At 39.2% G+C, this 27,319-nt stretch overlaps 1 protein-coding gene across 2 annotated transcripts in view; it reads right to left on the bottom strand.

The window, feature by feature from the left end:
• ANO10 (anoctamin 10) overlaps positions 1-27,319 on the bottom strand; it is a 235,919-nt gene that overhangs the window by 183,263 nt on the left and 25,337 nt on the right. For both annotated transcript variants that reach the window (XM_027587535.2, XM_027587534.2), the window contains exons 5-10: positions 22,970-23,089; positions 20,227-20,796; positions 19,114-19,169; positions 17,585-17,659; positions 15,756-15,938; positions 3,492-3,683 (exon numbers count right to left, since the gene is read on the bottom strand). In XM_027587535.2, the coding sequence (XP_027443336.1) occupies positions 3,492-3,683; positions 15,756-15,938; positions 17,585-17,659; positions 19,114-19,169; positions 20,227-20,796; positions 22,970-23,089 (1,196 nt within the window). The remainder of the gene's footprint in view (positions 1-3,491; positions 3,684-15,755; positions 15,939-17,584; positions 17,660-19,113; positions 19,170-20,226; positions 20,797-22,969; positions 23,090-27,319) is intronic.

Genomic DNA, 27,319 nt, shown 5'->3' with positions numbered 1-27,319 from the left:
GTTTGTTTCCCCCGGATGGATGTTCTGTAAGCACTTGAATGTGTACTCTACTATTGTTGAGCAGACTGCTCTGTAACACAGATTAGATTCTGTTATCTGATGATGGTGGTGGTGTTGAGTTCTTCTATACCCTTGATGACTTTCTCTCTCTTGTTCTGTCAACTGTTGAGAGAGGAATGTTGAAGTCTCCAACTATCATAGTGGATTTATCTATTTCTCCTTTTAGTTCTATAAATTTTGGGTTCACATATTTTAAAACTTTGTTGTTCAGGGCATACACATTAAGATTGCTATGTCTTCTTGGTAATTTTACCCTTGTATCATCGTAAAATGTTTCTCTCTAGTAATTTTCTTTGCTCGGAAGTCTATTTTATTATTAACATAATATTAACATATTAATTAGTATATTAATTATAATTATATATCATAATATATTAATATAACATTAATATAACCACTCTTGCTTTCTTCTAGTATTTCCACACATGTTTTTTTTCTCCTTTTACCTTTACCCTGCTTATACCATTATGTTTGAACCCAATTTCTTACAGACGGCATATAGTTGGGTTATGTGTTTTAATCCACTCTACCACTATCTGTCTTTAACTGGTACCTTTAGACCTTTTACAGTTAATATAATTATTGATATTGATATTGACTTTAGTCTGCCATTTCTTTGTTTTCTGTATTTTCATTTCTGTGTTTTATTTTTCATGCCTTACTGTGGGTTATCTGAACATCTTTTAGAACTACATTTTGATTTATCTGTTTCTGAATGTATCTTTTATATAGCTTTTTAGTGGTTGCTCTAGGTATTATATTATATACACATATGATTATATATATATGCTTTATATATGTAATATATATTACATTCATTACACATTGTGTGTCTGTGTAGATCTTCCCTGACTTAGGAGGAGTTATGTCCCAAAAAACCCACTGTAAGTTAAAAATATAAGACAAAAATGCATTTAATATACCTAACTTACTGAATTATCATAGCTTAGACTAGCTCACCTTAAACATGCTCAGAACACTTAGATTAGCCTATGGCTCAGCAAAATCAACACAAAGCCTGTTTTATAATAAAGTGTTGAATATCTCATGTGATCTGTTGAACATTGTATTGAAAGTAAAAAACAGAAAGGTTGTGTGGATATAGACGGTTCTAAGTGTATGGACTGTTTACCCTTGGACTATGTGGCTAACTGGGAGCTGCAGCTTGCTGCCCAGCATCAGGAGAGAGGATTATACTGCATACCACTGGCTTGGGAAAAGATCTAAATTCAAAATTTGAGGTATGGCTTCTACTGAATATGTATTGCTTTCACACCGTTGTAAAGTCAAAAAATCGTAATTTGAAACACTGTAAGTTGGGGACAGTCTATTTATATATATTGTCTACTTGTGTCATCATTTATTAGAGTGATGTACAGAAACCTCACCTCCCCTTACCATTCTGTATAGTATTTTCTTAATATTTTCTCTACATATATTTAGAATCATTAGATAGTATTATAATTTCTATTTCAATTGTCAAATATAACTTTAAAGACTCAAGACTGGGAAAGTCTAATATGTTTACTTGTATTTTTGCTTACTGTGGTTTTTCTTCCTACTGTTCCTAGGTCAGTTCTTTTATCATTTCCTTAAGTTTAAAGAACTTCTTTTAGCTATTCTTTTAGGACAGGTTTTCTGGCAACAAATTCTCTTAGTTTTCCTTTATCTGAGAGCATTTTGATTTTCCCTTCATCCCCAAAGGATATTTTCTCTGAACAGGATTCGGTATTAACAGTACTTTTCTTTAAGCACTTGAACAATACTATGCCACTTTCCTCTGGCCTCCATGGTTTCTGGTGAGAAATTGGCTGTCATTCTAATTGTCTTCACCTATAAGTAGATAGCATGTCATTTCTCTCTTGGAGCTTTCAAGTGTTTCTTTGTCTTTAGTTTTCCTATGTTTAATTACAATGTGTTTGGCATGGACTTTCTGGGGCTTATTCTGTTTTCAATTCACTCAGTTTCTTCAATCTGTAGTTTTAGTTCTCTTGCCAAATCAAAAGTTTTGGCCATTACTACTTCAATATTTTTTAGCCCCTCCTTTCTTCTTTCCTTCTGGGACACCGACAGCAGGAACATTAGATCTTTTGTTATAGCCACGCAGGTCTCTGAGGTTGTATTTACTTTGTCAATCTATTTTTTTCTCTGCTATTCAGACTGAATCATTTCTATTGCTCTATTTTCCAGTTTCTGCTCTTCCTCTACTCCTTCCATTCTGCTACTGCTACTGCACTCATACACTGAGTTTTTTACTTATATTTTCCACTCCTAAAATATCTGCCTCTCTTTTATATCTTCTATTTCTTTGCTGAGATATTCTATTTTTCCATCTGTTTTAGGTGTATTCATTTTATCAAGGCTGCTTTAAAATCTTTGTCTGATATTTCTAACATCTGTCACCTTGATGGTGGCATCTACTGACTGCGTCACCTTTTTTTTTTCCTTTGGTATCATCCTGGTTCTTGGTACGATGATTTTTTAATAGAAGCCTGGATATTTCGGGTGTTATAAGATTCTATTTTTTATTTAAAACTTTTGTTTTAGTTGGTTCCTCTAACACCACTCCAGCAGGGAAAGAAGGGACAACATCTTGTTAGGTTGCCCATTTCGACACCACTGACCCCCAAGGTGGGGGATGGGATCCTAATTATTGCTGGACAGGGATCAGAGTTCTGGCTTCCTGCTAACCCCCACATTGAAACCTCTTGCTTGGAGGGGTACAAATGCCTCATGTGCACTCCCATGCGGCCTCTGCTATGCTGAGTGGTGGAGAAAGGTCTGACTCTCCATTACGCTTTATCTGAGATCATCCCAGCAGAAACTGGAAAAGGGAACCTCATTACTGCTGGATGAGTGTGGAAGTCTAGGCTCCTCACATGATCTGCACTGACATTGCAGTGGGATAGCCTCATTATCACCCAGTGGGTGGAATCCCAGCTGGATACTTTACTAGAAAACTATCAGAATTTTACATCTCAATGGGGTCATAGAAATTATAATTACCTCCCCCACCCCATCCCTAATTTTATTTTTATTTATTTTTTTAAAGATTTTATTCATTTATTCATGAGAGACAGAGGGAGAGAGAGAGGGAGAGAGAGAGAGAAGCAGAGGGAGAAGCAGGCTCCCAAGGAGCAGGGAGCCCGATGCGGGACTCGATCCCAGGAACCCGGGACCATGACCTGAGCTGAAGGCAGACACTTAACCATCTGAGCCACCCAGGCACCCCCATCCCTAATTTTAAAAACAAGGAAAGCAAGGTCCAGAAAAAGTTAATAACTGTCTGAAGTCACACAGCTAGTTTGTGGGAAAAAAAAAAAGGATAACATCCAGTTTTCCCAAATCTCTCCTTATCACTTTTATTTTTAATCATAAGGGCCCATTTTGCTATTTTTTTCCAAAGGAATAATTTTTTCTCATATAATTACCTGCCATACACCAATATTGGCTGAAGGTTCTGAGAATGGCCGTTTGAGGACTCTGCACATTTTTAAGGCATCTGAATTAACTTCAGTGAAGTTATTCAACACAGCAAAGGCAGCTGCTAATGGGTAAACGCAGGAGAAAAGGCTCACGTAACCAAACTGAAGGAATAATTCCAAGTAATCATCAAAGGTGCCCTGAAAATGTAAACCACGAGAAGAAAACAGGCATTGTTTTAATATAATTTAACAGGAACAACATCTTGCAATACTACCCAAGGCACCGGCCTCCAACCAAAAAAAAAATCTCAGAATTCCTCCCAACTTCTTCTTCTCAACAACAGAATTTACATAAATTCAAAAGCAATTTTATATTTTAAGTCCCTGAAAGAATGAAAAAATGATTTAGCTACTCATTTCATTGTGCCAAATCATTGAATTATTACATAATAACAGCAAAGCTAAAGATGTTTGTTCTTGATCAACTGAAAAGAAATGATTCAACATCACTATTAGAAATCTTACATGACTGCCCCCTCACACCATGGGTAGCCCAGGACCCCATTAAAAAACTGAAGGTGGTAATGATGTGGGAAGCAAAGGCAAAAGAAAAATTATTAAATTTCCTCACTATTTACAGCTCATTGACAAGTCCTTGCAACAGGCAGAGTGACCTTCCTCTAGGAACTCAGCTGCCTCCATGTTAATATTTTGCAAAGGGCAAAAGGCAAAGTTAGACGCAACCCCCATGATGCTGTAAGTCTACTTTAACATAAAAATTCCTTTGGAAACTTCCTTTATCTCAAACGCCCCCATCTCCACCAAGATACATGTTGGCAATCATCCTCCAAGCATATACATCTGAAGGGTCTCATGACCGAGGGTTTACTAAACAATAATAAATGACCTTTTCCCAACAATAGCTCGCCCCCTCAGGATCCTGGAAACCTTGTTTCCAAAATACCTGGGAGGCTTACGCCATCCCTAACCCCCTCCCAACTTGAAAGTACATTATGGGTCACTCCTCATGACCCCAGGAGCCGCTCTTTCTGCCCATGGGTCCTGTCCCCATGCTTTAATAAAACCACCTTTTTGCACCAAAGACATCTCAAGAATTCTTTCTTGGTCATTGGCTTAGAACCCTGTCTTTCCTTTATCAGTGATGCCAGTGAAAATGGCAGAGTAAGGACCTCCAGAAGTTTGCCCCTCCATGAAAACGGAGAAAAATGGCAAAATGTATCAGAACCAAATTTTCGGGTACTCTGGAAGTTAACCAAAGGCTTGTAGCAATTCTGGCTGCATACAGTCATGACAAACATCTCAATCTTCTGGCATTTTAACTTACTCTAGTCTCATCTCCTGCTCTCCAGCTCTGCAGCAACCTTGAAAAAAAACCCCCCAAAACAGCATGCACTCCCAGGACCAGAGGGAGCAGAGTGGGGCTGGAGATCTTTGAAAGCCTCATTCCCAAAGGGAAACCATTATCCGACCTGGTTAGTGGTACCTTAGAAGAGCCCCCACTCGAAAGGCTCATCTTTATTCAATTTCATTGAGTCTCTTTCAGTGCTAAAGCCTTGTTATGGTATGTTAGCTGAATTTTTAAACATCAGTCTGCTTGAGGTAACAGGTAGCAGCTGGGGCAAACAAGAGACTAGCTAGGGAGCTCAAAGGGCAAGCTGAGGAATGAGACAACCCACAGGGGGTTTGAAAAGCTCCAACATTTTTCTGGAAATCTAAAAGGACAGGCACATGCATAGGATCATGCATAATCTCAGAAGAGATCTGAGAAGGCTCTAAGATCTCACCTCTGCATAAGCAGAAAGTGAATGCTAAGGCAGAATTTTAAACTTCCTGGTTTAGTGTTGAAGGCATGCCCCACCACAAAAACAGAGACCTAACAGACATCTGATGAAGGATAGAAGCAAAAAAATGTTCACCTTTAGCCCAGTAAGCTGACCTATGGCCTGCATAATTTTGATAAGGATCAAATTAAGTGCTGGTTGCTATATTCTTAAAGCGTCTCATGTCTGCCTGTATATCTCACTGATAGTTAATATTGAACTGAATGATAAGCACTAGAGAAATCTCACAAAAGTAGTGTTACAAGTAGAAATTTGAAGAAACATTCATGATCTAATACTCCCTACATGTCCCCCCGCCTTGAGCATTAAGCATGTAACCACCAGATTCATAAGGCAAAAGTGTAAATCTTTCTGCCTGAAGGTCCTGTCCCTATGGACAGAAAGCACCTTTTTGAACCAAAAATGTCTCAAGAATTCTTTCTTGACTGTTCACTTGCAGCCCCACATCAACATTTACATAACACGGAACCCAACAACAGAATACTCATTCTTCTCCAGTGCACATGAAACATTCTTCAGGTTAGATAAGATGTTAGATCATAAGACGATTCTCAACAAATCTAAAAGACTTAAAAAATCATACAAAATATCTTCTCTGACCACAATGGAATGAAAGTGGAAATCAATAACAGAAGGAAATTTGGGAAATTCACATATTTTATGGATATTAAGCAACATACTCCTAAGAAACCAATGAGTCAAAGAAGAAATCACAAGAAAAATTAGAGAATACTTTGAGATGAATGAAAATTAAGATACAATATATCAAAACTTATAGGATGCTGTGAAAACAGTGCTCAGAGGGAAGTTCATGGGTATAAATGCCTTTGTTTAAAAAAAAAAGGCAGATCTCAAAACAACTAAAATTTTCACCTTAAGAATCTAGTAAAAGAATAGTAAACTAAATCTAAAGCAAGCAAAAAGAAATAAAACACAACAAAGTTTTATAGATATATATGATAATTTATATAATATACATTTTATTTTTTTAAGATTTTATTTATTTGTCAGAGAGAGAGAGTGAGAGAGAGAGAGCACAAACAGGGGGAGCGTCAGGCAGAGGGAGGAGCAGGCTCCTCACTGAACAAGGAGCCCAATGTGGGGCTCGATCCCAGGACCCTGGGATCATGACCTGAGCCTAAGGCAGATGCTTAATCAACTGAGCCACCCAGGCATCCCTAAATATGTATTTTTATATAATTATATATAGTCATCTCAATAGATACAGGAAAAAAAACAAAATCTGATACCCTTTCATGAGAAAAACACTCAACAAATGAGTAATAGTAGAGAATTTCCTCAAACTGATAAATAGCATCTATGAATCACCATGGCTAACATCATACTTAATGGTGAAAAATTGAAAGCTTCCCACCTAAGATCAGGCACAAAACAAGAATGTCTGCTCTTAACTCTTCAGTACTGTCCTTCGGGTTCTAACCAGAACAATAAGGCAAAGAAAGAAAGAAGAGCCATCCAGAACAAGACAAGAATGTCTGCTCTTAACTCTTCTATTCAACACTGTCCTTCGGGTTCTAACCAGAACAATAAGGCAAGGAAAGAAATAAGAGCCATCCAGAACAAGAAAAGAAGTAAAACTATTTCTATTTCCAGAGGACATAATATTATATATAAAAAACCCCTAAAGAAACCCCCCCCAAGAGACTATCAGGTCTAATAATAAGCAATCTAATGATAAACTTCAGTAAGGTTGCAGGATATAAGATGAACATACAAAAATCAATGGTATTTCTATAAACCAGCAATGAACAATCTCAAAATGAAATTTAAAAATTCATTTACAATAGTATCAAAAAGAATAAAACAGTAATAGATTTAACAGAATGTAATATTTGTACACTGAAAACCACAAAGCATTGCTGAAAGAAATTAAGGACCTAAATAAATGGAAAGATATTCCATGTTTACAAATTAGAAAAAATGGAAATACTCCCCAAATTGATGTATAGATTCAATGCAATCCCAATCAAACTTCCAACTACATTTTTAAAAGAAATGGACAAGCTAATCCTAAAATCATAAGGAATTGCAAGGGACCCAGAATAACCAAAACAACCTTTAAAAAGAACAAAGTTAGAAAAATCACATTTCCTGATTTGAAAACCTACTACTAATCTACAGTATAGTACTGGCATAAGGATAGACATGTAGAGGAATAGCACTGAGAGTCCAGAAACAAATCCATGTATCTATAGTCTTATAATTTTCAAAAAATGTGTGAAGACCATTAAATGAAGAAAAAAATGATTTTTTAAAACAAATGCTGCTAGGACAGCTGGATATCCACATGCAAAAGAATGAATCTGGACTCCTTCCTCATACTACCTACAGAAATTAATTCAAAATGGATCAGACCTAAATGTAAAAGCTAAGTCTATAAAATTCTTACAAGAAAATATAGGAGTAAATCTTCCTGAGTTTAGGTAAGGCAATGTTTCTTAGAGATGACACCAAAAGAACAAGCAACAAAAAAGAGAGAAATCTGACTCCATCAAAATTAAAAGCTTTTGTGCATCAAAGGACACTCAAGAAAATAAAAAGCTAACCCACAGAATGGGAGGATATATTTGCAAATCATATAGCTGGTAAGAAATTTATATTCAGGGGCATCTAGGTAGCTCAGCTGGTTAAGCAACCAACTCTTGATTTCAGCTCAGGTCACGATCTCAGGGTGGTGAGACTGAGCCCTGCATCAGGCTTTGTGCTAGGTATGGAGCCTGCTTAAGATACTCTCTCTCCCACTCTCTCTCTGCTCTTCCTTCTCCCCCTCTCACACTCTCTCTAAAAAAAAAAAAATGAAGAACTCTTGCAATGAAATAATAAAAAGACAGATAATCCAATGAAAAATGGGCAAAGAGTATGAATATGTATTTCCCCAAAGACGAGACACGATGGTCAAAAAGCACATGAAAAGACAGTCAGTATCTTTAGGCATTAAGAAAATGCAAATCAAACCCACAGTGAAATACCATTTCACACGTATTAGGTGTGGCTATCATTAAAGAGGGGGAAGGGTGCCTGGTGCCTCAGTTGGTTAAGTGTCCAACTCTTGGTCTCGCTCAAGTCATGATCTCATGGTCGTGAGATCAAGCCCCACGTCCAGCTCCATGCTCAACGTGGAGTCTGCTTGAGATTCTCTCTCTCTCCCTCTGGCCCTCCCCCCCACTTATGCACATGCTCTCACTCTCAAATGAATAAATCTTAAAAAAAAAAGAAAGTTATTTAAAAAGGGGGAAAAAGGCAAAACACAACAAGTGTTGATAGAGATGTAGAAAAAAATGAGACTGGTAGGGATGGAAAATGGTACCACTGCCTTTGAAAACAGTCTGGCAGTTCCTCAGAAAGTGAGACATAGATATGATCTAGCCTATGGTAATGTATGTTCATAAGAAACATATGTTCATACAAAAGCTTGCACACAAATGTTCATACCAGCATTATTTCTAACAGCCAAAAAGTGGAAACAATGCAAATGTCTATCAACGGATGACTGAATATACAAAATGTAGTATCTCCATACAATGGAATATTATTCAACCATGAAAGGGAATGAAGTACAGATACATGCTATCTCATGGATGAACCCTGAAAGTGTAACGCTTAGTGAAAGAAGCCAGACACAAAGGTCCATTTACATGACATGCACACAATAGGCAAATCCACAGAGACAGAATGTAGACCGGTGGTTGCCAGAGACTGGGTTAGGGGCTGATTGCTTAATGGGTCTGGGGTTTCCATCAGGCCTGACAAAACATTCTGGAATTAGTGGTGATTGTTGTAAAACCTTGTGAATTCACTAAAAATCATTACATTGTACTGATTCAAAATGGTGAATTTTACGGTATGTGAATTATATCCCAATTTTTAAAAAAAGTAAAGAAGAAAAGAAGACTGATTTTAACAAGGAACCTCCTGAGAGTCACTCCAGCAGAAGCAGCATATATACCAAAGAGGCCAAAGAAAGAAATCCACAGCAGAAAGTGGGGAAACCATAGAATCAGGAAGAAATCGCTCTCAAACTATGTTTAAAAACCTTACTAATATGTTTTAAAAGGTTTGGTCTAAAGGAAGAAAGGGGCAACAATCATTATATGCCCTCAACTTGGTGGGGCAGAAACATAAACGTAAGTATGAGGTAAGTTATTTAGTTATTTAATAATGGGACAAAGGAGCCATCACTGAAGTAGGATGCCTAGGCGTTGGTGACTCTCACTTGTCACTTGAGTGACATCACAACTCTACAGGACCCAGTGACATGCTACTCAAACTCCTCACTCCTCACTAGAGGCCTGCTGTTCACAATGCACGTTTATTCTGACCCAGAGAAGCTGAGCAGTGCTCTACGCCAGGCAGTGAGTGAGTGACATACCTAGCTCTCATGATGCCTCAGGCCAGGCTTGCCCACTTCCAGCATCCTCAGACCTCCTCATGACCATCCAAGTGCACAGGCTGCAGCAACTCCAGCTTAATAAAAATACTTGTCACAGTAGTTTAAAGCAATATTAAGTATTAATATTCTATACTATATAGAATATAATATATATTGCTTTAAACTACCGTGATAAGTATTTTTATATGAGTATATTCTATATTATATTCTACATATTATAAAATACAAATATACAAATATATATACTATAGATACTATATATACACATAAATACTATACATGCTTTATTATATATAGACTATATTAGTATATGCATTATATAAATTATATAAATTACTTATAAATATATAAATTTATTTGATAATTTACATATAAATTATATATTATATGAATATATAATTATATATTTATATTTATATAATATATACTATTAAATATTCTATATATATTCTATATTATATAGAATAATTCTAAAATGAATTATTATATTATTATTATGGTATCTCAGAGTCCATCTTTCACCAAGACAGGATATTAGGCTCAACAGCTGAGCTTAGTGTAGGTCAGATTCCACTTCTAGTCAGTTTCTTTTCTTGTTTTGTATTTCACTAAAACAGAAAATACCCAAACGTAAGTACTGGGAATGGTAGAAAGTGCTTCTTTCAGATGCTCTGGGTATGTGGGTGAAGCATGAACCCAGGGACTCTGAGTTAGTCTCTGGCTATTTTCAAGATTCACATCTGCCTCTGAAGCTGGGGGTGGGGTGGGGGTGGGGGGGTGGGATTAGCGCTCAGCTGGAGATTCAGAGGTGAGTAGTTTCTAAACCACTCTTTGGTTGCACAGTATTTCCTTATGCTGTGTTGCAGCATATAGATGAGGTTTTAAAATATACCCAGTGATATAGCATTGATTCATTTCTCTGAAAAGTGTAGAAATCAAGAGTTAGGAAAGAGTGAAAATCTTAGCTATTAAGCCATTTTTACCACAATTCAGTCTTAAGAAATCCTGACAGCCTACATCTGGTTTTCAAAACTGCTCTGTTTCAGTTCCAACATTACAAGGTTGGGCCTCTGCAGAGATGTACAGACAAATTCTCCTGGATGTGCCACTAGGCAGCCTCCAGAAGGCATGCCCAAGTCTTCCTGGCATTTTTAGCATACAACACCCAGGGAGTCCCTACCCCACCCAGCAGCACACTGTGCATTCTGTTTCTATCTCACATAGGAGTGAGTGTAGTATGCACATGTTAACACATTATCGGTACTTTTACACTTCTGAGCACTTTTGAGCCAGTAAATTTAGCAAAGCAGGGACATACTCCAACAGCAAGAAGGAAAAAAAATGCAAATTCGACAAAGTAAATAATTGCATACTAAAACAGAAATACATTAACCAAGACACACTCTACCCTATTAGCTGCAAGTTAGCAAGGACCAACTAAGACAAACTTACAAAATTTTAAGAACAAAGCAGTCATTAAGAATACTTTCTGTGAAATTGTAACTAATTTTACATATCTATTTACTAAATGAATGAAAAAAAGTTTCAGGTTTCAGGTGATCCATCCCACTGGCTCCTCAAATCAGCCCTGGAGAAACACCATGTCTGGGAGTTCCCTATGCTGAGTGTTGGACAAGGAAAGAAAGTATACTGAGGGCAACAAGCAGCACACAGACATCAAAGGCTGGCCATTCTTCTCCTAAAACTGTTCTTCATTCCATATTATATTGAATGCCTGCTAAGAGTTACCATGATAAATAACATGGGGACCCTGCCCTCAGCGATCGAGAAAGGAAAATTATTAATAAGTGGCACAAAATCCTAAATAAAATACTGACATATTCAACATGACAATGTGTATTTAAAAATACTGAACAAGTGGAGTTGATCATTTAAATGTACACATGGTGTTCCATTAGGAAATTTATTATTGTAAATGAAAATATTAAATAATGAAAGGACTTTATTTAATATGATAATCTCAAAAGAAGCAATAAATGAAGAATTTGATAAAATTTAACATCCTTCACAATACAAACTCTTAGTAAATAAGGAAAAAAAATTTTAAATTGATAAAAAGTTACCTACCAAAAACATGTGACAAACATGATACTCAATGATGAGAAGACCAAAAAAAAAAAAAAAAAAATTCAGGAACAAGAGAAAGATTCCAGTTGTAACTACTTCTGTCCAAGTTATATTGAACATATTAGTGAGCCCAACAGATAATAACTATCAAGATGAAGGAAGAAAGAAAACAGCCATTATTTATTTATAGCTGAAATATCTGTCTACATAGAAAATCCAAGAAAGTGGATTGGAAATAATGGGAGGATTCAGCAAGATTGCTGGATAAAACATACAGAAATCAACAGCATTCCCAGGTACTAGCAACAACCAATTAAAAACTATTTTTAAAGGGGTACGAGTTATAGGAAACAGGAAAGTCTCAAAGTATCTACCAACAGATAACTTATTCATTACAAAGTGAAAAACTGCCTCTATAATCTGCCTATCACCAGGTCAATCAAGGAATCAAACAAGGCAGGCCCACACAGGGGGCAACCTGACATCATGCCCCCTGATAGGGTATAATGATGGTACCTTTCGGTAATTGTTAAGCTTGAATCTTATGAGGAAACCAGGGGACCAACTTGGCTGCACCAAAACCAATGCCTTGAAAAACAAAAAGGCCGGGCGGTTATTCTAGATTTGCAGTTTTTAAGCTTTTTGGTCTCTGAAGCCCTAAACTCTTAAAAATGAGGACACCAAAGGCCTTTTGTTTGTAGGAGTTCTACCTACACTGCTCAGATTCCACTTCTACTCAGTTTCTTTTCTTGTTTTGTATTTGATATTTACCATATTTGAAATTAAAACTCAAGACTGTAAAAAAAGTATTTCTCATTGATTTATTTAAATAAAAACATTAATCAATAAAATACTGCTGGAAAAGTAATTACATTTTCTAAGACAAAAACAGTGTAGAGAGTAACACTCGTTTATGTTTTTAGCAAATTTCTTACTGTCTAGCTTACTAGAAGGCAGCTCATTTACTGTGTGGCAATATGCTGCTCTAATTGGAGTATTCATCATGAAAATTCATACTCATGCAGCTATGCAGTTGGACGTGAACTGGCAGTTCACAGGAGAGGGGCAGTATGCAGACTGAGGCGCTACATGGCCTTAGCCCTGTGGCTGGTGCAGCAGGGTCAGAAGACCCTAGCGGACTACGCCTAGTGGGGACAATTATGGAGGTTTTCTTTTTCCTTACTTTTTACTCTGTCCTGAATTATCTAAGTTTCCTATAGTGCATAACGAATATTACTTTTATACTGTTTTTTTGTGTTTCAGCCAGATTGTTTTTTTTTTCCCAAAACTCGGTAATATTATTTTAGATTCATATAGAGCAGTCAGGATGAGCTTTACAGAAAACACAATTCTAAGTTCACTGACTTCAGGGAGGGGAAAAATACACCACGAGGGAAGGATCAGTGCATAGGTAACAATCTAGATCAAATGTGACCGAAAAGCATGTCCCCTCTCCCAGTACATGGAGAGAGTTGAAAGAGCAAATACTGGGTTGTCACTCCAGTGGAGAGAGTAGAGGCGGACATACAGGTTAGGAGGGCGAAATGCATCAGATCACACAGGGTCGTGCAACCAAGTCAAGGAGAAGCAGCACTAACCCAGCGTTCACTCACAGACCCAGGACCTGCAAGAGAAACTAGTGCACTATTTCCTTTACTTCACATCAGAGAGCCTGTGCTCAATGACAGAAAGACTCTCAACTGGAAGAGCAAAGTCTTGAATCTTGATCCTGATTTACTTGCCAAGTGATTCACAACATAGAGCTTCATTTGTCTTTTATTAACACGGGAAAAGCAATTTTTATCCTACCTTCCTTCATAAAGGTATTATCAGATGTCATCAAGTGCCAAAAAGGTGAGGTCTAAGATTCTGGCAGTGCCACTTTATTAGCAAACTTAGGTGACTTAAAATTGCTAGGGCGAGGGGCATATTGCTTGAATTATTGTATACCATTCACTGAGCCAGGGGAAAAGGAGAAGAAACTGGTCTAGAGAAGAGTGTGAATTTGGTTTGGAGCACTTCAGGGGATGATGTTGTTTGCCCAAATAATTCAGAGAAAAAGAAGAGATGAAAATAGATTCTAACTGATTACAGGAAGAGAAGTAGGGAAGTAAAGATGATAATACGGAGAATTATTTCAAGAAACTGTGAGGGGCAGGAAAGATAGGACACGAAGAGCAGAAGATGTGAGGGTTTGCTTGGTTTGGGGCAGGAGGGCTGCTGACAGGTGGGGTAGGGCGAAGGGGAAGTGGGAGATGGGGGAGCTCCAGGTGGGCACTGGGAAAGAGGCCTCTAAAAATGAGAGGGGATGCACAGGGGATGGAATAAAGAGCTTGGAGGAAAGACTGCTGGTTGGCTTCCATAAAAGAGTGAAAGATGAAAAATAAATACAGCCAGAAATACCACTCCCCAGAACAGGCAAGGAAAGGATTCAGACAGCGTGAATTAGACGGAGTTTTTAGGCCACAGTAAGCTAGCCCTCAACCAATTCAGGCAAGATGGCACCACACTGTGCAAATGTGTTCCTTTAAGTCTTCCTGCGTGCATATATGTATGTGTGTTGTGTGTGCGCATGTGCACACATGCACCTGTGTTTTCTCTGACACTTCACATATAAACATAAATCGTGTTACTGGTCAAGTGTGCTATAAATTCATACTTTGAATCACATTCTCCCCCAAAGACAGCAGTGACAGAAAATGCTAGTGCATACATGTATATTTTCAAGAGAGGCATATCACCACTCAAAAACTAGAAAAACAGCTGCATAGGTGAGAAATGGAACAAAATGCAAGGTGGTAAGTAGGAACCTGGCCAAGAGAGGTAGCCATATCTGCATCCATGGAGCAGGGGATTAAGGCACCCCACTCCAGCACAGCATAACTGGGGCCAGGCTGTTTGCACAAAACCAGGAGCTAGGACAGTGGAACACTGTCCCTGAAAGGGGGCTGAAAAAAGCCACAGTTGCCGCTCTGGAAGTATAGCTTGGGCCAACAGCATGCTACCTTACTGGCTCTCCAAAATCCCTGAGGTCATCACCAGGTGGGAGCTCTGGGCTACAAACACCTGGTTCTGGACTAAGGACTTAGCAGCTCAGGGGACAGTTGTGAAAATAAGGGAGGGAAGAGTGAGCAGAGAGAGAACATACTCCTCCTCGAGATGAAGGTACCAACTAAAACTCGTACACATATGAGAAAAGGGGGCACATAAGCCAAGAAACTCAAACGACGATTCATCAAGATGGAAGACAAGACTAAGAGAGTTTACCAGTAAGGGACCCTCACTGATGAGCCACTGCAGCATCTATTTCCCTCAGAAGGGTCCCACGCCGAGAAGGAAGGTGCAGGATAAACAGTGACCTGGGGCGGACGGGACCCCGATAGCCCTTGCCCACGAACACATGGTCAGGTTTGGGAGCTGTTACGAGTGACCACAGAGCCCGCAGATCCCTGGTGAACTCAGACCATTTGTATTCACCATGCCAGTAAGTAATTTAAACTAGAAATGACTCTGCCGACTGGCGCTCCAGTTCAGCAGCAGGCTTCAGGGTCCTCCAGGCGCCGGCAGCGCCCCAAGCCAGCAGGTGCTGCCCCTCCGCAGCCTTCCCATCCCTCCCTGGCTCCAGCATCTTTGCAGCAACAGCCGCCTCAAGCTTCCGCAGAGCAGCGACAAAACTGGCCAAGCTCCCCCTCTGCTGCTGACTTCAGATGTAAGGCAGCAACACTTCAATGCCCAGTTCCACCTTTTTTTAAGCTTTAATGTAGCTCTTGGTGAGGACGCTGGCTGGCAGGAACAACACTTACAAAGTAGCCACATCTGAGACAGTGAACCTAGACACATTTGTTACGCTCCGTGCATGACTGTTACTCCCTTTGAGTCAATGGTTAATTCAGCAATATTCAAACTTACCAAGTAGGTTCCCATTTCTTTCTCCAGGACAACTTGTTCATATAATGTAGCATCGATGTCCGCTTTTAACGCCTGCACCTTCCTCTTCACCTGCACATGGTGCTTCTTTTGGAGCCAGTAAGGAAGAAAAGATTCCATAATTTGGTTAAGGATCTGGGAGGTAATGAGGAGAGTGGCCAAGCTCTAAAAAGAAGCACACAAATGGAATCTGACAATGTAGCTTAATAAGATCATGGTATATGTATAATCATATAGTAAATAAAATGGAACCTTCAACAAATAGTATACTATTAATAAAAACTAGTATTGGAAAAGCTAGGTGCTAGAATAATGTTTCCAATTTATTGTTTTTTCACAGTTAAGACATATTAAAATACAAAAAAGTTGCGATATAAATAAGATTATAATAAGAAATCAATTACGAGTTGGCAGGGGAACAATTTTACTTAAAATTGTGTTTTTTTGTCATCTCAACCTTGCTACAACATAATAATCTACATGATATTGCCAACTTTGAAAAAAAAAGTTTGGCCAAACTTAAAAAAAAATTATAAAACGAATATATCCTCCCTCATTGGAGAAAACTTAGAAAAGAGAAAAAGGCACCCATAATTCCACAAGCATGATGGAACCACTCCTGACATCGTAGGATATTTCTTTCCAGTCACATGTGAAAATACAAGTGGCCCATGGACTGTTGTTGACTTTATTATTCCCATCTTTCACTACTATAAATGCTGCTCCCTGGATACCTGTGTACATGAATCTTTGCTCTATCTCTGATGATTTACTACGTAGGGATGGATTACGGTTCTTGGCAAAGCTGCCCGAGTAGTTTCCAGAAATGCTGTGTCAATTTCTACTTACCCCAGGCAGACAGAAGTGTTTGTATCACATACCACCTTTTCTGGTATTAAAATTATATTATTTAAAAAGTCCTCCCCATCCTCATCCCTCATCTCCTGTTTAAAAAGGAGACTCTCTAAGGTACTAGAAATGAGAAGTCATACCTTACTAATACACTAATGGCAGGACAGAAGACAGTATGTACATTTAACTTATCAATTACAAAATGTACTAATTTGAACTTTAAATTTTCCAAAAAAAGTAGCAATATATGTAGTATTGTTAAGAAACACAGCATTTGATTTCACTTTTATGCAAGCTGTTAGAACCATAACTACAAAATCTTTCTCTGATTATACAATTTCCTGAAAAATGATCCCAAGCCTAGGCTTTTTTTTTTTTTTAACTAACGATCACAGTATATTAAAACCAAGAAGGAACAGCCCTTACTGATAGCTGGCTCAATTATAAAAAAGATAATTTAGATAGCAATAATCTGTACTCAATTTATCATTCACTGGCATTTGTGATCCAAGAATGGCAATACACCAAAGTAAACGTCAGACTTCCGAAACACTGCAGAAAAGACACAGGATTGCATAGGATCTGCTGGTCTCTAAAGTTTAACAACTTATTCAAAGTGAAATGTATTTAAAGTCCTATCAATCATCCCTCACTCTGGGACACACATAAACTTCAATTAAGGAATACACGTTCTTTATTAGAATTGCTTTTACGAGCTTTGAGATGAACGATTTATTTTTCACTACTATATGATTAATTTTACAAGTTGGTTAGCTTCAACTAATTTTTCAGTTGAGCATGATATACAGTACAATGGCTAATGTTTTTTTATTTAGAGTTGGCTTAGAAATATACAAAATGTAAGACTTCATTTGTAAAAATAATAATGTGAAGACAATTACATTCCCTGAATATAGGAAAGTACCTCTAAAACCTGTAACCTTCTGCTATTCACTCACCTGACGCAACAGCTTCATATCCCTCAAGACAAAGGCAATGTAAAAAAGCGAGGCAAAGCAATTCAGAAAGTTGAACTGTCAAAAAAAGAGAGCAAGATTTCACACTGCTTTACAGTACTTCATCAAAATTGGAAATATAGCATTAAAACTGTAATGAGGGGACTTCCAGTCCTGACAAGATGCCATAGACTTGTTTCTCCCTATTCCTCCTCACTAAGCACGTCCACAAATTCTGGAAAGAACACAAGGGGCGAGCAAAGGAGTTCTCTGGGACCTGCCTCGAGCCTGGAGGACCAACGGCTTTGGGACTCCAGAACAGTGCCAGCGCATCTCCACTACACTCCAACACAAGGCCCAGGCTTTCCCACCCCCAAACAGCACCCCAGATAGCCAGTGGGGGGGCCCACCCCCTGTCCATTTGAAGAGTCATGCAGACCTGGCAAGGGGGATCTCTCTGGAGTCCTCACTAGCAGTGCTTCACTCCCTGCAAGGCCTGGCACTCCTCTGTGCCGCAGGGAGATACCAGGACAGCCAGACAGCCCCGGCATTTGGAATATCAATGATCTCACAGTGATTTGAAGCATGATGCCTTCAAAGACTTTTTAGTATGTATGGCTGCTTGCACCTTTTCTAATGTCCAAACTGCTAAAACTGTTGAATTTTTATTACATTCTTATGAAAAATTTTCTATTTCCTTACCACTCTTGCCTCTATAAGTTTACCTTCTTCCAGAAACCTAAACACCTTCCTATCAGTAGTTTCTAATCCGTTAAGGCCTGAAAAACTAGATCAATAAGCTTCTTAGAATGACTTCTGTAGCTGGAACAAAAACTCGTTTTTCTGGAATCCTTTCCTGGGAGTAAGGTACAGGGGCTGTGCTCCAGTTGAGAGTTCAGAGGACTCTTTCTGCACCTTTCTTGATCCTCAGTTATGTTACCAATGGCTGAGATAACCTCCTGATAAATGAGGGGCTTCCAAGCTGGTATTTATTATTTTTAATAATGATGGAAACAGGCATAATGTGTGAGCTTTTACACAAACAGCAAGCAGGTTACACTATGCCTTCTCTCCATTTCTTTCCTCCTACCCACTAAAACATGCTGGGAACCTCTTGGACTTCGGAAATTTCTTTCAGAAAATTAGTCCATCTAATGGTACATCTTTCAAAAAATGTAATGGTCCATCACTGAATTGAATTGGAAGAATTGTTGAAGAGTGAAACAAAGAAGTCACCAAAAGGAAAAGAACAGAAACATGTCTGTAACATGGTTAATTAGCTTTTTAAATTACTAGAGATTGGCTAAACCACTAATTTCTATACTTGAAGTCTTACAACACACACATAGGTAGTAAGACTACTGAACGTATATGTAAACACACTTAATCAATCTTTGCCTGCCTATACAAAATATATTAACTATCTGATATCTTAAATTAGAAGCCAGCCTTCCTATTTATACTCCTAAGTATTAACTAGTATACGTAAGTTTCAAAATTCAAATGGATTTGTATATAAAAACTCTACTCACCACTAAAACTTTCAGAATTAGATGATTCTGGTAGGCAGATTCCAATCTGTGGTTCTCTAAAATATTGAAAAGGAGAGGAAATTTCTCTTAGATAAGCACGCAGTAGGGGAGGCCATTGTGGAGTAAAGGCAGATGAGCTGAGGCAGAGATGTCAGGCACCTGAGCCTCAGTGAGTGAACATGCCAGACTGTCATAGCTGTTAAATGACTATTAAAAATAACATAAACATCTTTATGGTCCATGAAGTTAAAATATAGACTTCTTCCTAGAGAATAACATCGCATATTTACTTGTCTGAGTGAATAAACAGAGAATGGCCTGTCAAGACAATTTTTTTAAAAGATTTTATTTCTTTATTTGAGAGAGAGAGACAGATAGTGACAGAGATAGCGAGAGAGAGCACAAGTGGGGAGGAGAGGGAGAAGCAGGCTCCCGCCGAGCAGGGGGCCTGACATGGGGCTCGATCCCAGATCATGACCTGAGCCGAAGGCAGATGCTTAACTGACTGAGCCACCCAGGCGCCCCAAGACCATTTTTAAACTATATCCATTCCCCTTTGGCACAGATAAATACAAGAGTACCCACTCTACTAAGGCCAGTGGCAATCCTTGGTGCCCTAAACCATTAGATAATTGTTTCTCAGACACTAGACATAGTTCACTTGGCCAAAGTATCTGAAGATAATTCAATCTACTTTACCCCCAACAAAAAATACAAAATTACAGTATTGGGATCACAGGTTTTAGACACAGAGAGGTCTGGATCAGCCTGGCTCTACAATTTGCCTGAACATTGCTAACTCTCAGGGTCTTTATCCCTAAAACGGTGAGATAACTTCTATTTCATGGTGTGCTGAGGAGGTGAAAATGAGATACCACAGACAGAGAGTTAGCAGGGCACCTGGAATGCAGTGACTAACATTCATCTATGACGGCCACGATAACCGGGAGGTGAGAGCATCAGAACCCACAAAGCTGATGAACTCCTCCTTACGTCTCTATAGTGAGCCCCCAGCAACATCTTGCTTTGCAAAGCTGCAGTTATAGGAATCCTACGATCCAAGCAACATTTCCTATAGGCAAATAAGACATAAATGCAAGCATCACGTCTTACCCCATGAAGTTAGAAACTCGGCAGCGTATCGATAGAGGCGGTTCATGATCTCAATCACAATGGCATAGATGATGCTGGGCACATACAACAGGACACTGGTCCACTCGGATCCACTGCTCTCATGTAGACTCAAGGCCCAGGCCTCCATGTCAAAGTAAATCATCATGACATACAGGGAGAAATAGAGACAGAGGCATACAAAGGGCAGAGAGACCAGGTAAATGCGCAACTGCCTCTTGTAGCTGGAGTAGAGAGGTTCCTCCCTACCAGTGACAAGATTGATACCCAGGACCCCATGGAATCCCGGCCGGGGCTCCTCAAACTGTCTCTTCATGACAAGTGTCCCCCACCTGTAGGTCATATTGGCACAGCCACGCTTCCACACTTCCAGGATCACTGTGGACCAGATCAGGTTGAAGGAGGCGAAGATCACATACTTGTCATAGTCTTCCCACACAAACAAATAGTAAGGTAACCCAATGACTGCCATAGGGATTAAGGCAACAGTGAAATATTCCAAAAATCCAAAGTAAAGAGCGATTGTTTCCCCAAAGTAGTCACGAATACGGTCTACAACGAAAGGGAAAAAAAAGACCTTAAGTAGAGACTACCAAAGACTTTCACCATTTCAAGTAAGCTTATTTATTTTTGTAGTTAAGTGCGGATCATTTAATACCCTCATTTCCCAATCAGTGTGCAATAGTAAATCCATCTTCCATGCAGTACAAAGACCCCACTTGCCTGGAGAGCGAGCCCAATACTTGCCCCAGCTTAGAGCCCAGGCCGGGGCTGCTCTGAAAGGCACCCGGGGTCTGTTTCCTCTTTACTTCCTTATCTGATGGATGCCCTCTTCCCAAAGAAATACTCAGCTTGGGGCTTGTCCCAAATCTCTACGATCCTAGCTTAAACTCAGCCATAGCCAATGAGCCATTTTAATTTGTGGGTTTAATTTATATTCCCTGCCTTTCTCTCACTTTAATATCATAGTTATAGATGTTCTTTTCAAAGAAGACTCCCCATCCACAGTATCTGCTCCCGCTATCCAAAAATGTAAATTTTCATCAATGTGCCATGGCAAATGATTCAATACACTGGAGAAAAGCTATTCAAAAGTACAAGACAATATTCTACACATTAACTTCTAGAACAGCCATGGGACACATTTATCTCTATACCTTCCCATAAGAACTGGGCAAAAGAAGGGATAAGCAACATCACTGTTAAATATTCTATGAACTTGGCAGGAGCTAACCCAAAAGGGGTCTCAAAACACTACATTCTTTGCCAGCTGCATCTACCTGGGTGAGTGCCTGGGTTGTAAAAGCATCCTGCACTGGGATCAGGGTGCGATGCAGGGGCTGGGGAGGTCCAATAATGGGGTTATTATTTCTTGGTTAATTATATGCAGTTAAAACTTCAAGATAATGTGTCAGATCGTCTGTGCAGATGGGTCAAAGTAAACTGGTATAAGCTATTTTCCCCTATCCTTATTCTTCTAACTAACCTACGGACATGCTAAAATAGTTGGTATGATCAGGTCACCTCAAATCTGAATCAGGTCAAAGGATATCCAAACAATGAAAAAAAAACAGTGCTCAGGGTTCTGGGCTCCAAATCACATGACATCCCTCTTTTGATCTTAAGGGGAAGGTCAAGATTCACCTGTGCCCCAGCTGCTATCACCAGTCCCAGCACCCCCCAAAGCCTCACACCCTCTACCACAACCATGCTCAGCCTTCACCATCAACTCACTTTTCCCCTCACTTTCTAAGCAGCTACTGGATACTGTCACCTACAAGTGCTAGGGGCAATACTTAAATTTACTGCACCTAAATGCCACACAAAGTGAAAAAAATGTCAATAAGTGTAACACAAAACTACTAGTGTATTTACCTAGAACTATTAAAAACAAGCTTTTCCTTTCAAAGGATACAAGAAAAAATTCTAATGCAATTTCAAATTTTCATCTTAAAAACAAATTTTTATTTACTGTTACAATATTATAGTAGCTGTTTTCAGGAATGGAAATTAGAAATAAAATTATTTTAGAGGGATTCCTTTAAACAAAGTCAAAAGAGAAATGCCCTTCAAAGAAATATGGATAGCAACGCTTATGGTAAAATCTAACAGCTTAATAATCCTTATGCTTAGAGAAACATAACTAAGCCAAAACTCTGAATACCCACACTGATGTCAGTTTGCATACAGTAATGCTCAACACATACCAAATAAATTAATGGGTACTCTCATAACTGTATTCAGAGAAAAGGGATAGATTCAGTAATACGCACCAAGATCCTTACAAACTACCTCAAAAGATGTTTAGGCCTGTTAGTCTGCCCCTAAAAATGAGCACAGCTTGGTCCACTCAAATTATTAGCTCTAAAGAAAGAGAAATTTTCAAATACAGGATATTCACAGTCAAATGAAATTCTCCTAAAATCTGTCCTACACCAACGCGGACATGTACTTATGAAGGCCACCCTGAACAGCCTGTGCTGTTGGTGAAATTTAATGAAAGCCTGTCATTCGGCCCATAAGAAATGCTATTAGAAATAAAATAAATTACTAAGTAGGTCATGTAAACCATCTTATCCAACCCCAATTTTTGCCCATGCAGCTGGTGAGCCTTGCCCAGCAGAGCATTAAACATCTACCCGAGATGGTGAGAAAGCACCACTGCTGAATCAGGACGCCTCGTTAGCACTCCTCGTTCTCTACGAGAACAGGTATTGACACGTACCTAAGGGCTGATACTTCAAAGCCAACCGGGTGTACCAGCTGTCCTCCAGCTTCTTTAGGGCTTCATTATCATGCAGTGGGAACACCTGAATCACGATGCCAGAGGTGAGCAATCTTCTCACTGTGGAGGGAAAATGTGCCAAACTAGATAAAAGGGATTTGAGATCACTCATCACTGTGACACACTTCAAATGCTGGGGAGACAGCCCAGGAAGGAAGGGGTACTACACAAGGAGCAGTGGTATACTGCCCACTCTAAAGGGATATATTCTTTTGTTCTTCACGTGTAAATATCTTGACTATTTTCTTTAACTATGAAAGCAATACAAGTTTATGTAAAATTTTAAACCATACTGAAATGTACAAATTAGAATTGGAGAGATCCTCCCACAAAAAATAACCACTGTAAACAGCAATTTTGTGTAAAACCAAACTTTAAAACAAACATCCATAAATATATATTATAAAAATAAGTCAGATCATTCTATACACATGGTTTTGTAATCTTTTCTCATGTAGTAGTGTATAACAAATGTTTTTTAATGCCAATGCCTATAAACATGAAATGTCCTTTTTAACAGTATCATAATATTCCCTTGTATGAAGTGCTATAATTTAATCTTCTATTGAAAAATCTTGTTTCCTGCCCCCCACTTTTTTGCCATTATATATGTTAAAATTAAGGGCGCCTGGGTGGCTCAGTCAGTTAAGCATTCCACTCTTGGTTTCAGCTCAGGTTATGATCTCAGGGTCCTGGGATTGAGCCCGACATCAGGCTCCACGCTCAGCAGGGAGACTGCGGGAGAGTCTCTCCTTCTGTCCCTCCCCCTGTCGTGCTCTCTCTCTTAAATAAATCTTAATACATACATAAACAAATAAATAAATGTTAAAATTCTTATACACATATCTTTTCCCACCTGTCCACTATTTCCTCAAACTCACTTAGAAGTAGAATTGCTAGGTCCCAGAGCGTATGTGTTTTAAATGTGAACACCTATTATAAAACTGCCCCTAGAAAGACTTTACCAATCTGTCCTCCCACTACAGTGAAAGTAAGAAGACAGTGTTCAGTTCCTTTCATTCTTGATGATATTGAATATTTGCAGAATCATTTTCATCTTTTCTAATCTGATAACAAAGGCTTACGTTTATAAACAGCAAATATCAAAATTAAATAAGATCAGACTTTCAGCAGTCAGCTGACTGGTATGATTTTATCACTCATGCACATATTTGAAAGAGACAAATGAATTTAACCAAAGACAATATCCCCTGGTAAGTGTAAGTGAAAACAGGGCATTCTCTCATCCATAATTTAGAGTGACTCACTGGGCGGGTGGGTTTTCAGGTCCTATTAACAGGAAGTGTGTTCAGCAGACATGGGGAGCTCCAATGCAGTGCTCTGTGCCATATGTGGGGAGAAGGACTACTTTCCACACAAGTTTCTAGTAGAGTCTCTAAAGAATATAGCTGCTTATAAGATGGAATTTGCATAAAGAGGAGCTGGAGATGCTGTTTTCATCCACTGATAAGCTTTGAGCTCTTCAAGGTTTATCAGCTCACCTCTTCCAAGGGCTGCCTCCCTTATCTCCTATTTACCTTATCACCAAAGACAAGTGATGAGCATATTAAGCAACAGGCCCTTCAGGAGAATGATAAACGAATGTCTGCAGCATCGAAGAAAAGTATGTTTTAAGTTTTCCATGTAGAAATACTGTATGTAACAAAGAGAGATAGTATTCTCAAGACAGAGGCCTTATCATAAAACCTTCAGAGTAATTTAAAAGTAAAGCAGGGGCACCTGGGTGGCTCAGTCAGTTGTGTCTGACAGATTTCAGTTCAGGTCATGATCTCAGTGTTGTGAGATCGAGCCCCAGGTGGGGCTCCATGCTCAGGAGGGAGTCTGCTGAAGATTCTCCCTCTTCCTCTGCCCCTCCCCCTGCTCTTGTGCTCTCTCTCTCTAAAAATAAATAAATCTTTTTTAAAAAGTCTTGAAAACCTAGGGATGTGATGAAATCCTTAATGATTAAAAAAGGCATACACTCAAAATATCATTGATTAGGGGAAAAAGGTACATGGTTATACTAGCCACTGATGCTGTCAAATCCATTATTTAATGTTTTTTTATTCTGAAGTGTTTCAGTGGGTTTTTCTTCAGCTCACATGAGTGAAAGTCGGTCACCCACAACTGTTCTGATTCCTATCTCTTATTTGAAGATGTACAGCTGTACTTTATTCTTTCTTCCATTACTATCCTTTTCAATTACTGTGTCAAGTTATTCAACTTTGAACTGACAACATCTACATTATTTTAGTATTTCTAAGTTCTTTTTAAAAAACTGACTCCATTCCACTATAGATGACTTTCTAGGCAGGCATAAAAACCAGCTACTTCTAAAAATAGGACCGTGGACTGAAGGACTCAGAATATAAAGCCTCAAGTCCTAAATTACCAGGCTTCTCTTCACCATCAATGCCAAAAGCATGGTTCCAATTTCAGCTTCTAAAAATAGAGGTTTTTCTTTTAATCCTTTAACTTTCTCTTGTCAGCTAAGAATGTAATTAAAATGACCCTTACCTTCAAAGGAAAGTATGATGCTGTGCAGGCCTATTTAAAGAAAGAAACAACTGCTTCCCAGGAGGATCAAGATGGCAGATTGGAGCTCACCTCTCCTCAGACACACCAAGGCTACAACTACATACAGAACAACTCTTCCACAGCTAGAAAGAAAAAGTCACATCGAGAAGCAAAGGAGGGGCAGAGAAGCGGTCTGATCGGGACCCACACCCCCAGCATGGCAGTGGAAGGGATATCACATGCAGGGAGGTCCTCCCTGTGGAGTGAGGGGTTCAAGACCCACATGGGGCAATCTTGCCATGGGGACCTGCACCAGGAAGATGGGTCCCAAAATGTCTGGCTTTGAAAATCAGCAGGGCTTAATCCAAACACAGCCAGAGGGCTATAAGAAAACAAGACTCCACTCTTAAAAGACCCATCCACATACTCACTCTAAGACCTACTGCAGAGGCAGCAGTTTGAAAAGTGCCTGGGCCATACATAAAGGAGATTGACTGACTAATTTTGGGGCATGTGCCAGAGCTGCAGGGAACTGCAGGAACTTTCTCCAGGAATGGAAGCATGGGCAGATGCCATTTTTCTCACCCTACCTAGCTGGCCTAGTACTGGTAAGAAAGAGTTCTGACACTCTCTATCTACCTTACTAGCACTGCTAGCCCCACCCTGGTATTCCCCTGCAGACCTGCCCGCTCAACTCTCCCCACCCTGGAAGGCAGCCCCCAAAGTAGCTCCCACCCCAGCACAACCCCCAGGCCATCTCTGCCTTAACTGGTGCTCCCCCAAAGGGGCTCCCATCCACCATGAGCCCACAACAGTTGTGGCTCACCCAAAACAGGAGGGAACACACAAAGGACACCCCTGGTGCTGATTCTGGTGACCAGTAGGGGACTGCACTTCTGGGCCCCACAGTACACCTTCTACAGAAGGCCACTCCTTTAAGACCAGGAGATGTAGCTGATCTACCTAAAACACACAAACACAAAGAGGCAAGATGAGAAGACAGAGGAATATGTTCCAAATGAAAGAACAAGACAAAACCTCAGAAAAAGAATTAAATGAAAAAGAGACAAGCAATCTTCCTGATAAAGAGTTCCAAGTAATGGTCATGAAGATGCTCACCAAACTCAGGTGAAGAATTAATCAACACAGCAAGAATTTCAAGAAAGAAAGAAATAATATAAAATAAGAACCAATCAGAGCCAAAGAATATAATAACTGAATTGAAAAATATACTAGAGGGAATCAACAGCAGATTAGAGGATGCAGAATAATGGATCAGCAATCTGCAAAACAGGGTAATAGAAATGACCCTAGCTGAATGGTAAAAAGAAAAAAGAATTTCAAAAACTGAGAATAGTTGGGGCACCTCAGGTCATGATCCCAGGGTCCTGGGATCAAGCCCACATCAGGCTTTCTGCTCAGCAGGGAGCCTGCTTCTCCCTCTCTCTCTCTCTCTGTCAAATAAATAAATAAAATCTTTAAAAAAAAGACTGAGGATAGTTCAAGAGACCTTCAGGACAATATCAAGGGTACTAACATTTGCATTATAAAGGTCCCAGAATGAGAAGATAAAGAGAAAGGAGGAGAAAACTTACTTAAAGAAGTTACAGCTGAAACAGTCAAGAAAACAGACATCCAGGTCCAAAAAGGAAAGAGAACCTTGGGCAAGAAAACAGACATCCAGGTCCAAAAAGGAAAGAGAGCCCCAAACAAGAGGAACCCAAAAAGGTTCATACCAAGTTACAAAATAATGAAAATGTCAAAAATTAAAGA

The sequence above is a fragment of the Zalophus californianus genome, chromosome 1 (genome assembly GCF_009762305.2).
Source record: "Zalophus californianus isolate mZalCal1 chromosome 1, mZalCal1.pri.v2, whole genome shotgun sequence".
NCBI classification, from domain to species: Eukaryota; Metazoa; Chordata; class Mammalia; order Carnivora; family Otariidae; genus Zalophus; species Zalophus californianus.
The sequence above is the reverse complement of the archived record's forward strand: the minus strand, read 5'-3'. Positions and strand labels throughout refer to the sequence as shown.